This window comes from Poecilia reticulata, chromosome 8 (genome assembly GCF_904066995.2).
Source record: "Poecilia reticulata chromosome 8, P_reticulata-male-v2, whole genome shotgun sequence".
Taxonomy (NCBI): domain Eukaryota; kingdom Metazoa; phylum Chordata; class Actinopteri; order Cyprinodontiformes; family Poeciliidae; genus Poecilia; species Poecilia reticulata.
The window spans coordinates 12,607,851-12,628,479 of NC_088837.1; the positions used below are offsets into that span (position 1 = coordinate 12,607,851).

General features: G+C 38.4%; 1 protein-coding gene across 1 annotated transcript in view; it reads right to left on the reverse strand.

The window, feature by feature from the left end:
* LOC103469328 (cytoplasmic phosphatidylinositol transfer protein 1-like) overlaps positions 1-20,629 on the reverse strand; it is a 64,816-nt gene that overhangs the window by 3,033 nt on the left and 41,154 nt on the right. The window contains exons 2-8 of the mRNA XM_081609946.1: positions 11,901-12,049; positions 7,093-7,181; positions 5,920-5,927; positions 5,159-5,230; positions 2,790-2,885; positions 1,265-1,420; positions 627-690 (exon numbers count right to left, since the gene is read on the reverse strand). Coding sequence (XP_081466072.1) covers positions 627-690; positions 1,265-1,420; positions 2,790-2,885; positions 5,159-5,230; positions 5,920-5,927; positions 7,093-7,181; positions 11,901-12,049 — 634 coding nt within the window. The remainder of the gene's footprint in view (positions 1-626; positions 691-1,264; positions 1,421-2,789; positions 2,886-5,158; positions 5,231-5,919; positions 5,928-7,092; positions 7,182-11,900; positions 12,050-20,629) is intronic.

Below are 20,629 nucleotides of genomic sequence, written 5' to 3' on the forward strand. Positions count from 1 at the left end.
CATACATGCAATTTTTCCCATCCAGTCTTAGATGGGAAAGATTGAGCCTTCCCCATGATGAAACATGGTGCTGACAGCATCATTCTGAGGGGAAAGGTCTTCAGCAGGGACAGAGGAGTTGATCACAGTTGTTTGAAAGACATGTAGAGGGAAATGCATGTCTGTTGTACAGCCAGCATGGAGACAGTGGCAAAGTTCCCTGCTAGAGGCTTCAAAAGACTAAAGATTTGGGCATTGGACTACAATCAAAGCTTTCTGATTATTTACATGAAAGCATTTTCGAGTGTTAGAAAATCTCAGCTTGAACAAAGGATAAACCAGTTGAGTCACCAATAAATCCTGAAAACAGATGTTTACTAAGTAATCTGACTGAGCTTAAGCCGTTCTTGACCAGCTGGTTAAGAAGAATTAGAAAATGTGCGACAATTTCATTACCAATTTCAAACGGCATGAATAATTTTGCAAAAGTTTTTATCATTGTTCTTATCAAATGAAGTTTGTTAGTTTGATTAAAAAAAAAAAAAAATCAAAACTTGGCTTCATTATAAATTCCAAAATGCTCGACTCGAAGACAAAAACTAATCGGAGCACTCTTCCTTTTTTTGTGCCATCTGTAACAAACTTACCAATCCACTCATCCACCCATGCAAAGGCCTGTCTGTGTCCCAGAAGCAGGACGTCTCGTATCACCTGAGGAAAGTTAGAAAATAAAAAGGTGAAATCCCAGCCGAAGCTGAGGGGGAGGCAGTTCAAGGTGAGCGGATGTGAATCATATTAACTTAACCCTGAAGGTGAGAGTCTGAAAACATGTTGAAGTTGCTAAATGCTTATTTTCCTCTACAGGAGTAAATGATTAATATGAGTCACTCTGAGCGCTGCCCTGTGAGTAATGGCCCTGACCGCGTGTACCTATGCGTGTCAAAGGGAGCCTCAGGCAAGGGCCAAATAGGAAGCAGACTGACCCAAGGACAAATGCTGCTAAGAGCTGGGAGAAATGCCTCTGGGAAATAACAGATATTAGGATTAAATGTTGCTGGGAGGTCTAGCAGTGTGGGGCGACCAGGGCAGACACTGAAATAGAGTGATAAGAAAACAGCCGATTTTGTTAACTACCATGTGTTATATGTTTCCACAATAGAAAATTGAAGGCCTTGGGCACTGATAGTGATCTGACAGGGTCAAAAAGTCTGAAAAAAAATGAAGTGAGGCTGCAAAAAAAAAAAAAAAAAAAAAAAATTCAATACATGTTGTTTTTCACACTGACCTTGTGCACAAACTGCTCCACGCGTGTCTGCAGTCCCCACACTTCAAACCTAACTGTGACCAGTTTGTACGAGCACATGATGGGGTCCTGGCTGTCGATCCATCCTTCCTGCAGGCTGCCCCTGTCCGTCTTCTTTGACTTAAACTGTCGAAGGTCCTGCAAAAAGAACGAGGAGAAAAAACGATGTAGAGAAAAATGAACCATTCTCAAGCAATTGTCACATTTCTCAAAAGATGTATCACAAGTAGCCAAATTGGTAGGCCACGTTGTTTGGCGGTGTTTGTCTTCTTCGTGCACTCCCTTCCCCCCCTACAGGACACGAACACCTGCATTCATTACAGGAATCATATAGAGAGCAGCCAAGATTCACAGACGGAGTCCTTCATCATAAGCTGTATACACATTAATCACTCCCCCCTGTGGACTAATTATGCTGTGGCGCTCGTTTGTCTTGAGGGTTACGTGTTTGACTGAGACAGACTGTGTGCGGGTGGAAGACAAAACTTTTTGTCCCTGCAGGGAGTTCCATAGTAGAGGAGGTGGATGAAGCCTGTTGCATTTCTCTTTGCATAAAATGTGTCATCAGATTCGCTGAAGAAAGACTGAAAAAAGTTAAAGGAAAATACAAAATAAATGCTTGGTCTATATGAAAAAAAAGGGGGGAGAATAAGGTACAAGATCCATTTTATAGCACAATCATGTTATCAAATATGACTTAAAATGAATTTCACTTCATAATTTAACACTTTAAAATTGGGTTTGTGTCTCTTTAAGAAAGTACGGCTCTTTCCAAGACTCTGTTTTTGGGAACTCATCACAGCATCGCTCTTCTATTAACACCTCTAACAATGTTTTTACCAGCGCAGCACTGAGAAGTGTTTGTATAAAGAGCTCATCAATTCCACCAGGTGTTTGCTAATTGCTGCTGGCTAGTCTGAAGGAGCCGAGTAGGGGGAGACACTGGGATGCTTTTTTTCATCTTTAATTAATTAGCAGTAATGATGCTGTGTTTGTCTTGAGAAAGAATCAAACATATTATTAATTTTTAAATCTGTGTTTGAATCAAATATTTACATGCAACTTCCGACATCTATATTTAACTCTGGACATGACCTCTGAGCTATTCTTAGCTTCCAAGTGTAAACGCAGAGCAGCATACGTCCCAGTGGGAGGTGTGTAGTGAAGGTGTCGATAATAAAACACCACGGCTGCAGGGTCACGACTCCGTGTGGTTATTAATAACTCCTCTCATAATCGCCACACCGCGGTAGGTTGGCCGGCACAGGTGCAAGGAAATGTAAAATCTCTGCAGTTAACACACCTCCCCCCATTTGTATACATACAGATGAGGCAGAGGACCAGCTGGTGATCAAAATAAGTGAATAATAAAAATCTCATCTGTTATCCCTCCACTACATTTCTAGTCTTTGTATTTGACTCTGAATCCTTTGTTCTTTTTTTCCCCTACCTTTTTTATTCAAAACTCGGATTTGCGTCTTTAATTCAGGAATCTCTCCTTCCTCACCTCTGATTCTTTGTAGTGGCGCTCAGGGATCTCATCGTAGGCAATGTCCACAAAACACACTTCTGTTTCCTCCTCTCTGGGCTCACTTCCAAAGATCTGAGGAACAGCAAAACCTTTGTTGTTAGTAGTCGCAGCAACACATCGGGCCGTGTTGATTGTGTCATGTGTCTGGGTTTTTCTTAGACAAGATTCTAAATAAGACTTGAGTTGAGCCTCATGTTCAGTGACCTCCTCCTAGTAATCAACACAAGAACGATTAGCTTGTCTTATCTGAGCAGTTTCATGCAATAGTGTCACTAAGCCGGGAATAAACTCCCTTTAGTCTCATGTATTGGTGCTACAAAAAGGGGAAAAAAAATCAGCAAGATGAATGGATAGATTACTGAAAACGATGACGGTGACTGGAAGAGAAAGAAAAGAAGCAAGAGGACAAATGGTGGAGGCAGTGAGGCGTTAAGACAGGAGCGTAAGGAGAAAGCCCCTCCACTGAACAAGTCTACTGCCACATTTGCTCTAGTCAGCTTCAAATGTGAAATAATGACCATCTGTGGCACCAGCAGAATCTGGGTGCACCTCTCATCACCTGCCACCGAGGGGAGCTGCAGACTTTTGCTTTTTCCTTGAGCGTAGATCGAGGCAATATTGCATAACTCGGACTTGTTCTTTTTGCCAATCAAAGCATCAAGTGGCTCCGAAGGACAGGCACAAACAACAAAGAACGTGATGAAAAGCTCTACGAACTGAAATGCGAGGACACGGTTTTATGTTGTAGAAGACATGAAACATGTTTTCCTTAAAGAAGTTCTTCAAATCCATTGTCCATGTACTATTGATATGGCATTAAAAATGTCAAAATCTCTATTTTTAACACACTTAAAAAAAATCAGCTGTTATATTTGGACATATAAATGGATATTTATTATGAATAAACACAATATAGAAAATAATTTAAAAAATATAACCATTCAGATAAAAAAAGGAATAAATTCAGACACTCTTCTGGTGCACTTGAGTATTGTCATTGCTGCTCAACATTTTGAGTTTAAACATCTGCTTAAACCTCAAACATTTATCTTTGTGGACTCCTGACAGTTGATGTGAAAATGACCACAATGAGATCTATTGAGCTTCGTCTTCATTTTGAAGCCTTCAGAGGGAAGACGGCAGCTTTTGATGTCTCAAAAGAATTTAAAATCCGATTCAGGCGTTCGACTGTATGGGAAATAACCAACAAGTGGAAGATATTAATAACAACTGATGACAGTGTAGATCTGGGTGTTCAAGAAAATTCACTCTAGAAGCAGACTCTAAGATGCTGAATGAAATCTCCAAAAGCCCTACAATGTCATCATGGGACCTATCAAATTTCCACCACTATTGATATTAAAGTAGATCTCTCTACAGATAAGATATTTTTACTTTGATGAGAGGGGACCAAGGAGGAATTTTTTTAGGTTCTAATAAAACCAGAAAGGTTTAGGATGACGTTTTGAAGAAATAATGTAGACAAATAATTGGAATTTTGGATTAATGTTTTACAGATAAATGAGTGGAGAATTTAAATATTTACTAGCCTTATCAACAAAATGCATATTTATTGATTGTTTTGTTTAATGAATTGAACAAAGTCAAAGCTTGTTGTTTACATGCAACAAATCCCTTTCTTTGTCTTAGGTATATAATGATAAGACAAGCTGGATGAAATAATTTTGACACAATTCAACTTTACATCAGGAGTGACGGTTGCTTTCTCTGTTTAACGAGCTTGCTCCTCCAGTTACTGAATGTTTTTTTTTCTGTATAATTAACACTCATATTAAATGTTTCTATAAACATGGACAGTTTCAATCCTGGGATGTGGAACCGTACAATAACATATAATTCGGAGTAGCTTCTGCTTTTAGGCTCCAACTGCAAAACCGCAAAAACATTTTTGCAGTAAAATCTAAAGAGTTTCAACTTTTTCCATCAGAATTAGGATTGTGGGATTTAAAACAATTTACAGTCTTTCAACAACATCACTCGTTAAGTTTGCATAAGACATTGATGTGTGACAATTCAATTGAAAAGTACTGAACATATTCTACTATCTGAAAATCCTGCTGGAATATGAATAGAGCAGACCAAGTCTCCTTTCTCTTTATATCTCACAGTCACAATGATTCAATAATCCTCAGACAAAAGCAATTCATTTAATTCGACGGCGAGGTCTTGAGGCATGAAGGTGGTGAAGATGGAGTCTGATAAAACGATGAAGCAATAAAACAGACAACAGAGGAATAGAAACTGCACCAATCTAAACCCAATTGAAAAATCAAGATGCGCGCACAGTTCTTCGCGAAGCGCTTGAGATATTGAGCCGTACTTACATTGTCATTGTTTCCTTTGTTATCCTCATATTTGCTCTCAATGTGGATGGAAAACTTGGGCAGGAAGGAGCACTGGAGGGAGCAGATTCAAAAAAAAGTCTCAGATGGTAAGACATTGTTTTACACCATCAGAAAATAAGTAATGAATCTTTCTTGGACTTAATCACATCAAACACAATGACCTGAGACTTTAGATATATGTGTCTGAGACTTTCCTCTACTAAAGATTACCAAATATTAATTGGACAACATTTAAATTTGAATGCTACCACAATACATGTAAAAATGTGGAGTTTGTTGAACTCCACAGCAAATTTAACTGTGATGATGTGCGGAGTAAGATATCATTTTTCAGCAGTAACCACTACAGAAATAGGTTTAAAGTTTTCATAATATAATCTAACAGTCATTTCCATTGACTGTAGCCAGTTGTGTGTTTAGTATGATACAGCAACTGTGTAATTTAAGAAATTATTTAATTAAATATTATTTTAAAAAGTTCTGATCTGCCATTCTGTAATAAGTATCAATGTGAGAAGAAGAAAAAAAAAATGGAAATATAGATAATGGAACAAAAAAGTGAATTCAAAAAAAGTATGGCATAGCATGTGCTAAAGCACATGTCTTGGTACGCTCGCTTTCAACTTACATGTCAGATGTTAGATCAAAGTGCCTTGGATCATAATGTGTGCGTGCGCGTGTGTGTGTAGGGTGTGTGTGTGTGTGTGTGTATACACTGTGCAGAAAGTGAAAATACTCACTGTGTACTCTGACCAGAGGCCATCAGTGTAATGGACAGGAATAAGAGGTGAGAAGAAAGAAAGAGATGGGTTAAAGAGAACAAAGAAATGAAACTGCGTGTACCATTAGGCCTCAGGAACAACATTTTAGTCTCAGTAAAAGCATGCATGGTATGAAGAGCTCTTATGTTGCTAACATCTCCACTGTTACAGTTTCTAGCATAGTTTTCCTTATTTTGTAGGTGTAACACAAACTGTCATGTACAGTTTCTGCATTAACTTATATTTTATACTGAAAAGTTAATTTCAGCTTCTCCTCTTCTTGCCAATGCCAATCAAAACTCAACCCCAGTAGGCGTCCAACAAAGTTTTCTACTTGGGCCAATAAAATTCTTTTCAAACATCAATTTCTATGCATTTGTCTGCACAAATACATAGAAATGTGCAGATTATGCCATTATCAGGCTCAACAGTACAAAAACCTATTGAAGATCTTCACAATAAATCTTTGTTGCCTCAAGAATATCATCAGGGTTTGCTGACAAAAGGCAAAATATTACATTTTAACATCATAAAAATGTTGCTTCTTGATGTCAAAATATTGCATAGTCTCACTCCACCATCAATAATGCAACTAGAGTAAGAAGAACCACCATCAGTGACAGAAAGTTTGTCTGTATCCAAGAAAAACTTCAAAACATTGTTGAACGTTGTTGTTTACATATAATTACATGTAATTAGTATGTAAACGTGTTTTGCACTTCATAACTTTCAGTGCTTGTATTATTAACAGGAACAATTAACTTAATAATGGACAGTTTATGGTAGTAGTATCATAAATGCACATATGAGTTATTTAGTGTTTGTTATGTTTTCATGTGAACTTTCATGAATAACATTAAACTAGAGAGAAGAGACAATGAATGCAAATTACCTAAAGACTATAATTTGATCCATTATCATGTAAATATTCATGCATGTGTACTTCCCATTTCATATTAAAATGTAGAAAAGAGCCTTAAAAAAACTCAGGTTATGATGGTTAATGCATTTAAAAGATGGGATTTAAATAGGTAAACAGTTTCTGTGTCGTTTTAAACTGACTGTGATTTCTGATTATGTAACTCTGACACAATGAGGGTTGGAAAAAATGTCCGCAGATGAAAGAGGAGGGATTTGCAGTAACATGATTACCCGTGATGGTGTATGGGTAGTAGTTCCAGGCCTTCTCTGTGACATAGAAAATTTTAGGAACCACTGCCCTGGCCCAGCTGGGCAGCTTGCTAAAACATACAGAAAGACGAGAGTTTAGGTTGGCAAGCTGAGAAAAGAAAATTGTAGCAGATTGAAATTAGTCTTCTCTTCAAATTTCTCAACTCTTTTCTTTTGGTCAATCAACCCCAACTAGCAATAAGAAACATCCTGATGCGTATAATGGAGGCCATACAATGAGGCCATGATGGCTCCTGGGAAAGCTGATCACAGTGATTACACCCAGCAACCCTGCTGGGGACTTTCACTGCACTTGCACTGAGATAGATATAGAGAGAGGCATGGAGGGTTAATAAGAAGAAAAATACAGAGGAGCAGCCATTTCTCTTCAAAAATGGATTCTATAAACAAGAAAGGGAAGACGTGACGTGCCACAGATTTGGGAAACACAACAAAATTGTTGATGAATAAAGAGGAAATGACTGAAATTTAAAACTTTGATACGTTTGGCATTACAACAGTCATCACGGTTTAACAAAGACATGAAGGAAAGTGAAAGAGCAGAAAGCTATAATCGAATCTGAGCAGAAGCAGTTAAGCTGAGATTACATTTATCCTGAACGTCAATATCCAGCTTTAATGCATCCACTTGATTAACAGGTCCAGGTTTCACTTGATATAATATTAAAGCTGATTACTGTAGCACTTACATACATCACTGGTATGTAACACAGACTCTTATGAAAGTATTCATATCCCTTAAATATTTTCTGATTTCCTTGTTGCATTTTAGACAAACCAAAAGTAGTGCTTAATTATGACATGCAAGAAAATCAATACATTGTTATAATTTTTGCACATAGAAAAAATGAAACGTGTACGTCACACTTGGTTCCTCTGTTTGAGTAATATTGCCTGTTCTTCTTTGCAAAATAAGCTGAGCTCAGTCACACTGGATGGAGAGCATCTGTGTACATCAGTTTTTACACCTCACTAGAGACTCTTTGGATTTAGTTTTGGATTTTGAGGTTATCTAGAATATGAACATGTTCTGCTACAGACAACATTTTGCATGTCGGTCAAAACGTAGCCAAAGGTTTGGTCTCATTTGACCAGAGCATCTTCTATTCACACCCAAACTTCTTGTGGAGAACTTTGAGTGGGGACTTGTGAATAAAGAGCAGATTTGTGAAATATACAAACAACAGTTACAAATTACTACTAATAAAGTTTCAAAATAAACACATTGCAGTGTTTGGGTTTTCTAGATGTGACAGAATTTGGGACTCTCAAGGGGGAAAAATGGCTTTTACAAGTATCTGTGTGTGCTAAGCTAACCAGGGTTTTATGAGACCATTGAGACCACAGGGACGTAAGACTGGTGGTTTCCTCCGGCTCCTCTTCTCTGTCATATAGCCAGGGCGTACTACACAAACATAGCAGGCCGGTCACATGTCCCGTGTCCTCGCTTTATTTACAAGTGCCACACGTACATTCACATGCACAGACTGCAGCTGTAACACAGTAACAGGTGGTTTGTGGGCGGAGAGAGGCCTTCTTGGTGTCCGACAGCGATTGCTCAAATTATCCATCGCTTACACTGACCTCATCTCCCTCTGTGTCCCCACACAGAGACGAGCAGACTTTACTGCATACTCACACAGCAACGTGTAGTCTTCTTCTCTTCTAGGACTGTGGATGACAGTTCATTTGTCCCAGAGGCACACTCAGTTGTCATTTATAACCACTTCACCTGTCTCGTGGCATTGCTCCGCTCTTTCTGCCAGCGTCCTCTGGGAGTGACTGGAATCAGGTGTTTAACAGACTGTCCTCACCTTGGATTTTTTTTTTTATCAGCACTAAAATAAATTGACAACATTTTGTAAAAGTGCAGAACCCTAAGTCCAGAATAAAGCTGGAAGCAAATTCCTTACATTAAGGCAAGTGTGAGCCACGAAAAGCCTTAGGCTATATCATTTCTCTTTATTTATAACTCAATAAAAAGAAATGACAATTAACCTTTAAACCCTCTTTTCACTGGTGTCATAAAACTTTTTCTCTCTTACATTTTCTCTCTTATGTTGTCTCTTATGAAGGAAACATGAATCATTCAAACTCCTTTTGTACAGAGAGCAAGAAAGAGGAATAAAAAACTGCATTTAAATGTCACCATAGACTGTGAGCCGTTTGCACCATTTAGCTCTAAAATACACCATAATCTGGTGTGAAGATGACACTTAGAGATAACACCGTCGCTGTCTGTGGATACACTAAAATATTGGTTGTAAAGAGGAATTCAGGTCTGGAGGGATGAAAGATGAGGGATGATTCAGGATTATGACGCCCCAAAGTAAACTTTGAAAATCACATTGAAGTTTCTTTAGAGAAAACAAAACACAAAACACTGATGTAGATTTAATAAAAGCTCTTGAATCCTTGTGTTGTTTCAAAGCCTATATATATATATATATATATATATATATATATATATATATATATATATATATATATATATATATATGTGTCCTGTTAATTACAAAACATCTCTTCCGGTATACAGCGACTTGCAAAATGCTCATTACCATATAACGCTTGGGTTTTTTGTTCTTTGCAAAATAGTTGAATCTCAGTCAGATTAGAGCCTAACATTTAGCACAACCATTTTCAAATACCTCTGATTCTTATTTAGTTGAGTCTGGACTTTGACTGGCCCATTCTAACAAGTAAAGAGGCTCTGATCTAACCTGGATGTGCGCTGCAGGTCATTTTCCTGCTGGAAGGTAATTCTCCACCTCATTCTTAACCCTTTTTTTCAGCCTCTAACCATCTTATCTGTTCTAGCTGAAGAAAATAATCCCCTCAGCATGATTCTGCCAAAACCATGCCTTAGTGGAGATGAACGGTTGATCTTTAAACATCCCTGTTTCTTTCTCCGGGACCTATTTGCTCTGTTCCTTAGTCTTAGTGAGATTGTGTTTGGTTAGGTTCAGTTATGTTGTCGAACAAATCTCTGAGACATTCACAGGATAGCTGGATTCACACTGAAGCTATGCCAAGTTTATAATTTCAAGCTTGTTGTAAATTAACTAAATGTGTAAGGGGTAAAATCAGCATATCCACTACAAATAAAATACATAAAAATACAATTTAATACCTTCAAAGCAACAGCTTTGTCTTTAGGCCCCTCAGAGTATTTATTATAAATACGTTTGATGCCCATTTAGCGGTTAAAAATGCGCTCTGAGAGAGAGCGGAAACAACTCAGTGGCTAAAATTACTTTGACCTCATTGTGCAATTTACAGTATGTTGATTGTCAGCGTTCTCAGCAGGATTAAACTGCCACCCATGTCCTGCCTCGGTTCACTGCTTAACATCTAAATCATCCCCGCAACAAAGCAGCACAGCTGGGCCTGAGTTGCTACTTCATGATGGAAATCAGTCGTTTCAAATTACATTACCATGACTGATAGATTTAAGGTTTAGTGTTGGGATTTAGTACCTTCTCTGAATGGGCAGCAGTAAGGTTGCACTGAACAAAATAGTGCCTGACTTATTAAAACACAGGGAAGTACAGAGCCTGTTGTATTGGAAAAACGTCTTAAGCTCGTTTTATCTGTTTGAGTTTTCCCTCAGCTCATCTATTTACCTCCGTATCTTTAACTTTATAGCTTGGAAAAATAAAATCAGAGAGTTTGCTTTCAGCGAGATTCTTCCCATCAGTCTTCTTGATATATATATATATATATATATATATTGCTCTGTTTATGAGAGAAAGGAAAAAAATTAATAAAAACGTCTTTGATGCTAGTGATAAAGTCTGATTTTCAAAGTCAATTCATAAATTAGAATGAAATTACACACAGCAGCCAATTCAGTTAGAGACAATCAGATCCTCAATTTCATGCTCATCAAATCTGTCAGAGGGTCAAACACTTCAGCGGAAAAATATGCAGAAGGATGATGAAAAAAGATATCAGATTACATTGTTTTTGTTCATTTGTTCATTACTGAAACGTGACAAGAATGCTTATTCCAACATATAAAGCTGATATGTAGCACCAAATCTATACTATTTGGTGCTTGTATAAATTAGTTCTATCAATAAAAATAAAAAAATTGAAACTTGAAACTCTGCAATTTTATTTATGAACAGATTTGTTGAACAGATCAGTTGACAGTTTATTGGATAGTCACATATTAAACAGTGATTTCTCAAAAAATGAGTTTGACAGCGATGACGAAATATAATCCCACATTCTTTAATTTGTCAAATTTCTTTAAAAACTTTTTAATCATTGGCAGCTTCAAAACTCTGCATTAGCATTGGAATATGTTGTTTTACTGACGCAAATTTAAATATTACTCAAACATAAATCCTCAGCTAGCTATTTCTTAGGATAAAAGTTTGTCTCTTACCTCTATAAAGTCCAGTATGTCATTTATTTGACAAAATTCCATAAATGATTGTGGTAGGACTTGATAAAAGTTTTTTTTTTTTTTTTTGAGTTAATTACTGGCACTGTAATCAACCGGTCATGATTTCTTGCATTTTAAAACTATATGCCAAAATATTTTCAATTAAAAAATCCTGCTAAATTATTGAATATGACATTTATTGTTTTTAATCTGTTAGATTGGTTTCTAAAATAATTGTAGAGTGTGTGCGTCTGAAAATTACAAATTTATCCATTTACAATAACACAACTATATCCCTAAATGGACTATTAAAAAAGGTCTTATAAATTATTTCACAGTTGCATTTTGACATGACTGCAGGGATAATACTCACTTATTGAGGTAGATCCGTTTTTCTGTAAACTGGCCTGATCCATGCTCTGGATCCTCGTAGGGCTCGTTCTGCACCACTTCCACACCTTCTCCACGTTCACTCTGTTCATGGCTGTGCTTGCTGATCATGTACAGCTGGCCGATACGGTACTGAACGACAACAGAGAGCAGACAAGCTTGTTGTTAAATCGTTGAATTTAATAAAGATGATTAGATATTTATGTTGATCAATCTGAACAGTCAGTGCTTGTGCTGGAGCAAAAGTAGGCCATGCATCTGGATAATAAAGCGAGAATAAAAGCAGGCCGCTAAAAATTATTAAAGTGGTGAAAACAAAATTTTTACTGCTGGTGTTCTTTACTGCAGCAGATGGATTATCAGGATTAAGAAACAAAGGCAGTCCTGCTTGAGGCTGTCTGCACCATAGCAACAATCCCGATCAAACAAGACGACAACAAAAACAGAAGCAACAACGGGTTCGGTGACCCTCTCCCACGGCCTCCCCGCGATAAATCAGTCAACACCCACAATCCTTCACTCAGCTCTGACTGACACACTTGGCTCTGTCACAATGTCACTTTGAGCTGCTTTGACAGGCGGGACTTGGGTGTCACATGGCAACTATTTTCCATACATACGGAGAATGACAGACAGCGGAGAAGGGATGCTCCATGACAGAGATTTCCAACTGCTTGTAGACCTATTTCCATGCCTAGGAAACAGATACAGCCCAGTGATTTATGTCGCTGTGCTGAAATGCTAAGGGGTCATGTAGGACTCAGCTGACACACACACACACTCAACCGTGTGTGCCCCAACCAAGCATAGCTGTGTTAAGCTAGTGGAAAAAGAAAAAGGACAAGGATGCTGTACATACAGCTACAAAGTCCCAGGAATGGACAGCACAGAAATATATGAAGAAATATGATAGGGTAGTGCAATAGAGCAGAGCTAGTTTAAACCGGGCAACATGCTTGAAGTGTAACTTGTGCAATTCCAGTTTTTTTCCGTCTGTTGACCATGAGAGGAAACTAATGAGGTGTGATAAAGAAGTCCCAGCAGGGATGTTGACGGTGGTGTTTCCGTCTGCACAGCTGTTGGAGTCTGGCAGAAATACGACTGTCACAACAACACTGTGTCACCAGTCAGGTGTAGTAGAGGAGGGAACTCATTACTGCTTGATCAATCAGGAATTTATTTAATCAAAAATAACAAATGCTTATTTGTTGTCACACGTGTATACACGTAAATATCTTTTATACACACGTGAAGCAAAATAGTGAATTGATATTTTCTCTTCCTAATAAATATCATAAAGCACCGTAAAATAACCAAGCACTAAGCAAAGAGGAAGACTCACTAAAACTGGATTTATTTCTATGATTTTTGTACAGGGCACAGCTGACAAAGAAGATACATTTTATCTTCTAGTTCATTTTTTTTTTATGCTATCCTGGGCAAGTGTCCATATAGCCCATATCAGAAACCACCACTGAATAGATCAAATACCAAAGGCACACACAAAAAAAGAAAAATTATTTTATCTAGAGTGAGTCAAGCAATTGTTATGCGCCAAAGATTTTTTTGTGGCGCTCAGAACATATAGTCTTGCCACTTTCCTTTTGCTAAAACACGGAGGTTTGTCTGTTTGATGTTAAAGAGGACAGCTTTGATCCTGATAAGTTCTGGGTCAGGAGGGTAACAAAAACATCAGCCTCAAGCATGCAGGACCTATCCTCTGCTGCTTTATGACACTCTACAGGTATCCCTGTGTGAGGCCAGATGACCAACCTTATGACCAGACTACTCAGGTAATCTAAATGAAACAAGTGGTGAGGAGCACATTATAAAATCTGCCACTACAGATGTGCAAAAACACCATTTAGATGCTTCACAGCAAGAAGAAGGTTTCCTCTTTAAATCTGAGCTTTGCAAGTACAAGCAAATCTGCGGATTCAAAGCAAACTAATGCATTCTTTTGTCCGCACTTTTTAATCCACTACGATAGCGAGGAACAGACAAGTGAAAAAATTGGGAGGTGCACCTCTTAAGTGACATCAGCTTGCATATAGAGTGCACATAAATCTCCCCACTGGATGGAAATCACAGAGGCAAAGTGGCCACTCGGGAGGACCACTAAGCAGTGCCCTGATCAATCTGATGGCAAACCGGAGAAAATTAACATGAAGCACCATCCTCTTTCTGTCGCCCTTCATTAATTCAGGGTTTTTGGACATTTTGTATAAACAGGCCAGCTGTTGTGCCAGTCTCCCTACCTGCCATTGTACTTTGGCTCTGTCTGTTGTCTACCTAAAAGCTGCAGCTGATGAATGAGACACACTTTTCATTGTTGTCTTTGGAAATCTCCATCAAATGACAAAATGGGAGAAGCGGCCTTGACTCAAGACAGAGTGGCCATGAATAATCGGTTATTATTTCTCTTTCTCTCTGTCGGACAACAGAGCTGTTGGGTAGGATCAAGGGCTGACCAGATGAAAATATTTATTTTTTGTTCTATGTTCAGGTTTAATTGATCTTCTACAATCCCACATGTCACTGAATCTGTCTGCCTGTTTTTTTATTTTTATTTTTCTCTTTCTGTCATTCATGTTCAATTTGTGCTCTGAGCTCGCCATGTTTGGTCTTTTACAGCAACTCGACCACTATCTTTCCTTTACAGCATGAATTCATTAAAACTGTGGCAGGGAATTGTGCCAATTCTCACAGAGCTTCCTGGTGCAAGTACATCAGCTGAAGGTTACATGAATGAAACCAAAAGGAGGAAACAAATGCAGTCAAAATCATGATTGACTTTTGTCCTTCATTTCCACGTTGCCTTATGGCTTCTAACTGAAAGACAAACATGCTGATATTTTAACCTGTTCGATTTTGCATGATGAATCTTTCATTTTATTTTTTACACCAGAATGAAAGAACATCATGAGATCAAGTAAAGTTCATTCCAAAAGAAAGCTACAGAAAAAAAAGTAGTGATATTAAGTAAAGCATTCAACAAATGGGAATCAGGCGTCTCTGGAAGCAAAGTAAAGCAAAAAAAGACACCAGATTACATTCACGAGTCTTGATTCTGGCATATAATTCATGCAAGTCGCTGAATGTGTTTTTCATGATGCGACACCAAGTGCATGTTTTAGAGAAAAATATCAAACGGATCACGTAAAAACCCAAACTCTGCGTGTCTCTCTGCTTTTCTGACTCCTTTTTCTAACACGGCAGCTGGTGGTGGGAAACTGGTAAATGTGCTTCAGCCAAGAGATTTGTTACTGTGAGAAGATAACCAGAATCCCAAGGAGCGCACACATTTACAGCAACGAACGCGAGACAATAGTGGGCCCAGTGATAAGATGTAATTAAAATTCATGCATGGACAGAATAATTACAGTTCTGAGAGCTCAGCATTGTGTGGATAAATGAGCATGCTCATGTTGAGATACGTTTATATAGCCGTTGAGCTTCATTACAATTCATCTTACATTCGCCAAAGAGTAAAATCTACAGAGGGAATTAAACGTATCATAGGCAACTTACAGGACTCACAAAAATAAATAAAATTTTTTGAAGGAGTATATTATTGGCACCACTGATAAAAAAAAAATTAAAATTAAAAACCCCCCAAGACATTTACAGTAACACGGCACTGCTAAAGAAATGAATATAATTTGTTGGGAAATTATTTTCAACACAATCCCATGTGTCACAATTATTGGTACCAACAGTGTTATCAGGGCTGCAGAGTTCACACTTCTTTATTTTGCATAGTTAGAAAAGTCTGGATATTTGTTTACGATTAAAGTTCATCCAATTGGTTTGCTGAAGATCTTGCTTTGAACTTTGATCTGAACGTCCGTCTCCTCCCTCCCCTATTTACTCATGCTCTGCATCCATGATGCCTCCTTCTAGGTTCATCTGGGATATAGGTTTTAGATTAGGTATTATTTGAGATGTTGAGGTTATTATTATGGTTTGGCATCATAACAAATGTCTAAGTTGGCAACAATCCTTCCAAATCCAGAAATTACTCATCCGAAAAAGCCGTTTCAGACAGAGAAAAACAAAAGAAAAACAGGAAGCTTTTAAAAGAATAAATCTGAATGAAAGTAGCAAACATATGCCAAGAAATTATCTTAAGTGGTCCAGTTACTTTTCCATTTGCACAGATGTATAGATATATTTTGAAAAAGAAAATTGAACAAAATGAATTGCTATTGCTCTACATAAACCTTGCGGCCAACAGAGAAGCAGAGAAGTTCATATAGCTTTAAAATAGTATTCATGTTTTAATTGATTCAGAATAGAATTCATCCTGACCTCGAGATTCACCTCAATTTAAAACCAGACACCAGAGATACAATGTGTGATGGGAAGCCTGCAGAGCTCATTAAGACAGATTTAGCTCTGTGGCAGATGCTGGTACTTCTCAACCAAACAGTGTGCACAGACTCAGCTATTATCCTACAATAAACCCGAGTTAAACAGAAAGTCAAAATGGGGGGGAAAAAAAAAATCACAAGGAAGTATAAGCACCAGCTGCTCACACTTTAGTAACTTCCTTTCAATGAGTGACAGGACATACACACTCGGAAACATTTAATTAATTCCTGAACTCAGGCGAGGCTCCCTCACTTTGCAGCCTCTAAACCCTTGAACCTCTAGTATTGGGGTTTTCCGCCCCCACAACGAATAAAGTGCAAGAGTACACACACATTTTACTCTTTGCTACATCAGCAGAAACGTGGGAATGCTGCTGAGGGCGAACGCCCCACACAGACTGTATTTTACTCCATGCTTGCTGAACCAGCATAAAGTCAAGGTGAGCGTTAATTCCCTGCGAAGCTTTGATAAATTCACTCGCTGCAGAAGGTGACCAAGGGATCGTGACAGGATGCAGAGGATGACAGCTGGTGCAAGGCGACAATATGGCGCAGTAGCTCAACGCAAATGGATTATGTGCAACACGGGTCGATGGGCTGACTTGCAATGTTCGCAGCATCACTCAAGAACACTTGTTAACATTGTTTTAAGAAAACTATTTAGGTTTATATAATTTTGGAGGTTCTGCGACAGACTGGCGACCTGTCCAGGGTGTACCCCGCCTCTCGCCCGGAACGTTAGCTGGAGATAGGCACCAGCAGCCCTCCCGACCCCACTAAGAGACAAGGGTGTAAAGAAAATGGATGGATGGATGGATTTGGAGGTTTTTGCTGGCTGCAGCTTTCTTCATACCCCCACAAACGTATTTTATTTTATAGACCAACACAAAGTGAGAAGCATCATTCAGTGGAAAATGCTTTGCTTCTGAAAGGAGATGGCTGTGAGTCATTGATGGAGAAATAGATGAGAAGCTAAAGGTATAGGGCAGTAACTGAGTACTACCTGTTAGGGATTTGGATTGGGGACAGAGGTTCCCCCTTTCAACAAGACAAAGTGTCTAAAAATGCATGAAAAGCTGCAATGAAATGCTTTTGATCAAAGCATTCAGATATGTTGCAATGACCCGAGTTAAAGTACCAAGACGAGAAGATTTAATTTCCCAGTAAGTCTTCATCCAATCTAACTGAGCTTGAACTATTTTGTATATAAGATACTTGTGTAATTTTCAACGCTGTGCTCTATTTTGGACTAGAATCTCACACCGCATCCAAATGAAATGTGTTGAGGCTACGATGTGACAAAATGTGAAAAAGCATCAGTCTGAGTATTGCAACGCGCTGGACATGAATGCTTTATTTACATTTCAAGATTGAGTCATGTGAGCTCTACACTCTTTTACTATTTTACTGCTACAAAAAGCTGATTTTTTTTTCTGTATTTTATTTGGTATTAACCTAACAGGGTAGAACATCATTGGAATTACAAATAATCAACTTTCACAAATGAAAACAAAAGCAGAATAGACGACCTTCTTGCTGTGGCGTATCTAGTGCTGCAGGTGTGAGAAGGCCCCCTCCAGTCATGCCTTCCGCTCTACTCGCATTTTATTCCCCTGTCCTCCAATTCTGGATCTCTGCAGCATCTGGGGTCACTGAATTAGAGCTTATGTAAAGCTATGATCACTCACTACGCATCACCTCTGTGTGCATCATCTTTACTTCCTGCCTGGCAGCATGCTGAGGGGCCAAAGGCACTGCTGTGTTTATGCATACATTAAAAAGGAGAAAAGAAATCAAGGGGAGACAGACTGGAGAGATTTGGTTTTTAGTTAAAGAGAGTACAGAAATGAGGAAAGTGTTTTTTAAAAAGAAGATCAGGAAACTGGCAGACTGTTGGGACATTACATAACAGGCCTTGATTGACTTACTAATGCTTCTCTTCTCATTTCTTTTCTCCTAGATTCATATCAGTGTCTCCTTCAGCTTTTTCCCCAATGACATTCACCTGTTGTAGTCTTCTGCAATTTTTCAATTTACAACCATCTGTGTTTATCTCATATCAGGTTAAGCAAAGATTTTAAAGAATTATAATGTAGGAGATAGTGCTGCAACACTTAATGTTTCTGGTGTGCTGATACTTTGTGATTGCAACACTCTGAATGACAAAACTTAGCACAGAGGAACATATAATCAGCACAAAAACATATTCCAATATTATTATTATTAGCTTAGTGAGGTTTTGCATTATTGATGAACGTCTTTATGCCACAGCAGCTACATTTCTGCACATTCTTTTGTATTCTTCTCCTGACTGATACTGTTGTGTAATCAGATTATTTTGATTCTGTGAAAGTTCTCTTGAAGTATACCCATCAAGCACTATTGAGGTGAAGGTAAAGCTTTTATTTGAAAATAAATCGGATGTATTTCCCCCTACTTGACTTTTCCCGTAATGATATCTCTTCACATTCTCCTTCCAGGAACAAGACGAACTGATTATCAAAAGCAGCGTTGCATGACACTACCGTGATGGAGAGAGATAAAATCTCAGCATGTGTGTTACACTGTTTTCACTCGCTGGAAAACATGCCCACAAGCAATACTTCTGGTATATTTTTGTGCAAAACCACAAGAATGAATTTTTACAAAGCTTTGTACATTGATTGCATATTTGTGCTCGCTGTCTTTTCACGGAGCGCCAACAGACATGACGGCACAAGAAGATTGGTGAATTTGCAAATAACTTCCTGTTTTTGAGAAGACAAAGAATACGTCTGGTATGTGAGAATGTACCGGAGCCGAGTTGAGCTTAGCTCTGCAGGGGGGGAAACACAATCAAAATTCTATAAGCCTTAGGGTTAACACATTCTTAACGAGAGGAACAAGAGAAAATGTGTAAACATAAACCTGAATGAATGAACAGTGATAAAAGAAAGTGTTTTTTTTCTTTTCTGGAAAGTTGGTGCACACACCAACAAAAATAATATTTTTAGACCTTAATGTTCAGCAGCAGCATCCTTTTATTTCTTATCTGACTGCAGTGTTTTACAGTAAGAATCCCTGATATGCCTGTAACATTTTACACAATGACTGCCACAGCATTTGATCCACAACGGCAGCATTTCAAAAGAAGATGAAGCAAAATGATGGACTTCTCATTTCAAACTCCGTCAAATATTAAGCCACATACATTAAAACGATGTACTGATAAATTAAATACAGTTCTGTCTCAAATATATATTCAGTCATTGCTTTGGGTGGGAACCAGGTGATATTTCTACCATGTACTTTCAGCTGCTTCTCAAACCCCCCACTCTGTTGCATAACCTGTTCACCCTACTGCTGTTTCAGTCTGGAGTATTTTGGAGTTCAATTTGCATGGGAAAATCATCTCATATTTTATACATAAACAGAGCAAAGCGCACTTCTCTACACCCTCGCTCAGTCTGAGCAAAACAAACAAAATTCTTTGTTTTATTTAAACTGCCTGTCACACTATCGTTGCATCTGTCTTTGTCTGTTCTTATGCTGTTTGAAACAGAGCAATGAATTGAGGAGGTGAATTGCTTAACTTAACTTCTCAACCAAAATTGCCTACCCTTTAGAAAATCACATGTTTGGTTCAAGGGGAAAACAGCAGGTACTTTCATCTGTGCTGGAAGGAAGAAACAATGGTCTGTAAAATATTTGCATGCAGTCGTTACTTCTAGAAAGTTGCTGATTGTGATAAAATTCCCACATTTCTGGCAAACACTGCTATTATCTTTTTTTCTGTCTTTCCAAGTAATATTTTTTTTAGTGCTTAAACAAGAAGAGCCTAAAAACAACTATACCCAGGGAAAATTCAGGCAGAATGGCAAACAATGTGGTTAGGAACACTGTGTGAGTCAGTTTTTAAACATTGTTTGCAGATTGAAACCTAAATCCAGCTGTTGTGTTGTGCCCCAGAATCCCAGCCCTTTTCAAAATGTCAGAATTAAACCAGGAGCTTTTTAGGGTGAATTATTTACTACTTGTTTTTGCTTTCAAATACAAACTTCTTTAACTAGAAGCAGCAGTGGTTTGGTAATTGAAATGAAATCAGACTTACATTGTGCTTTACTAGGACATTGGAAGACACTTTTCAAGAAAATCAGCCATTCCCATTCATGTGCACATTCATATGCCAATGGTGACAACCACTGGAGTGCAGCCATGTACAAGTGCCACTGGGACTTCTGATCACCACCAGCAAGCAAGGTGGGCACAGTGTCTTGCACAAGGACACAACAACGGAGCAAGGGGCTCGAACCAGAAACCCACTGATTCCAGGGCAAACTCCTGCCACCATTGCCCCAAC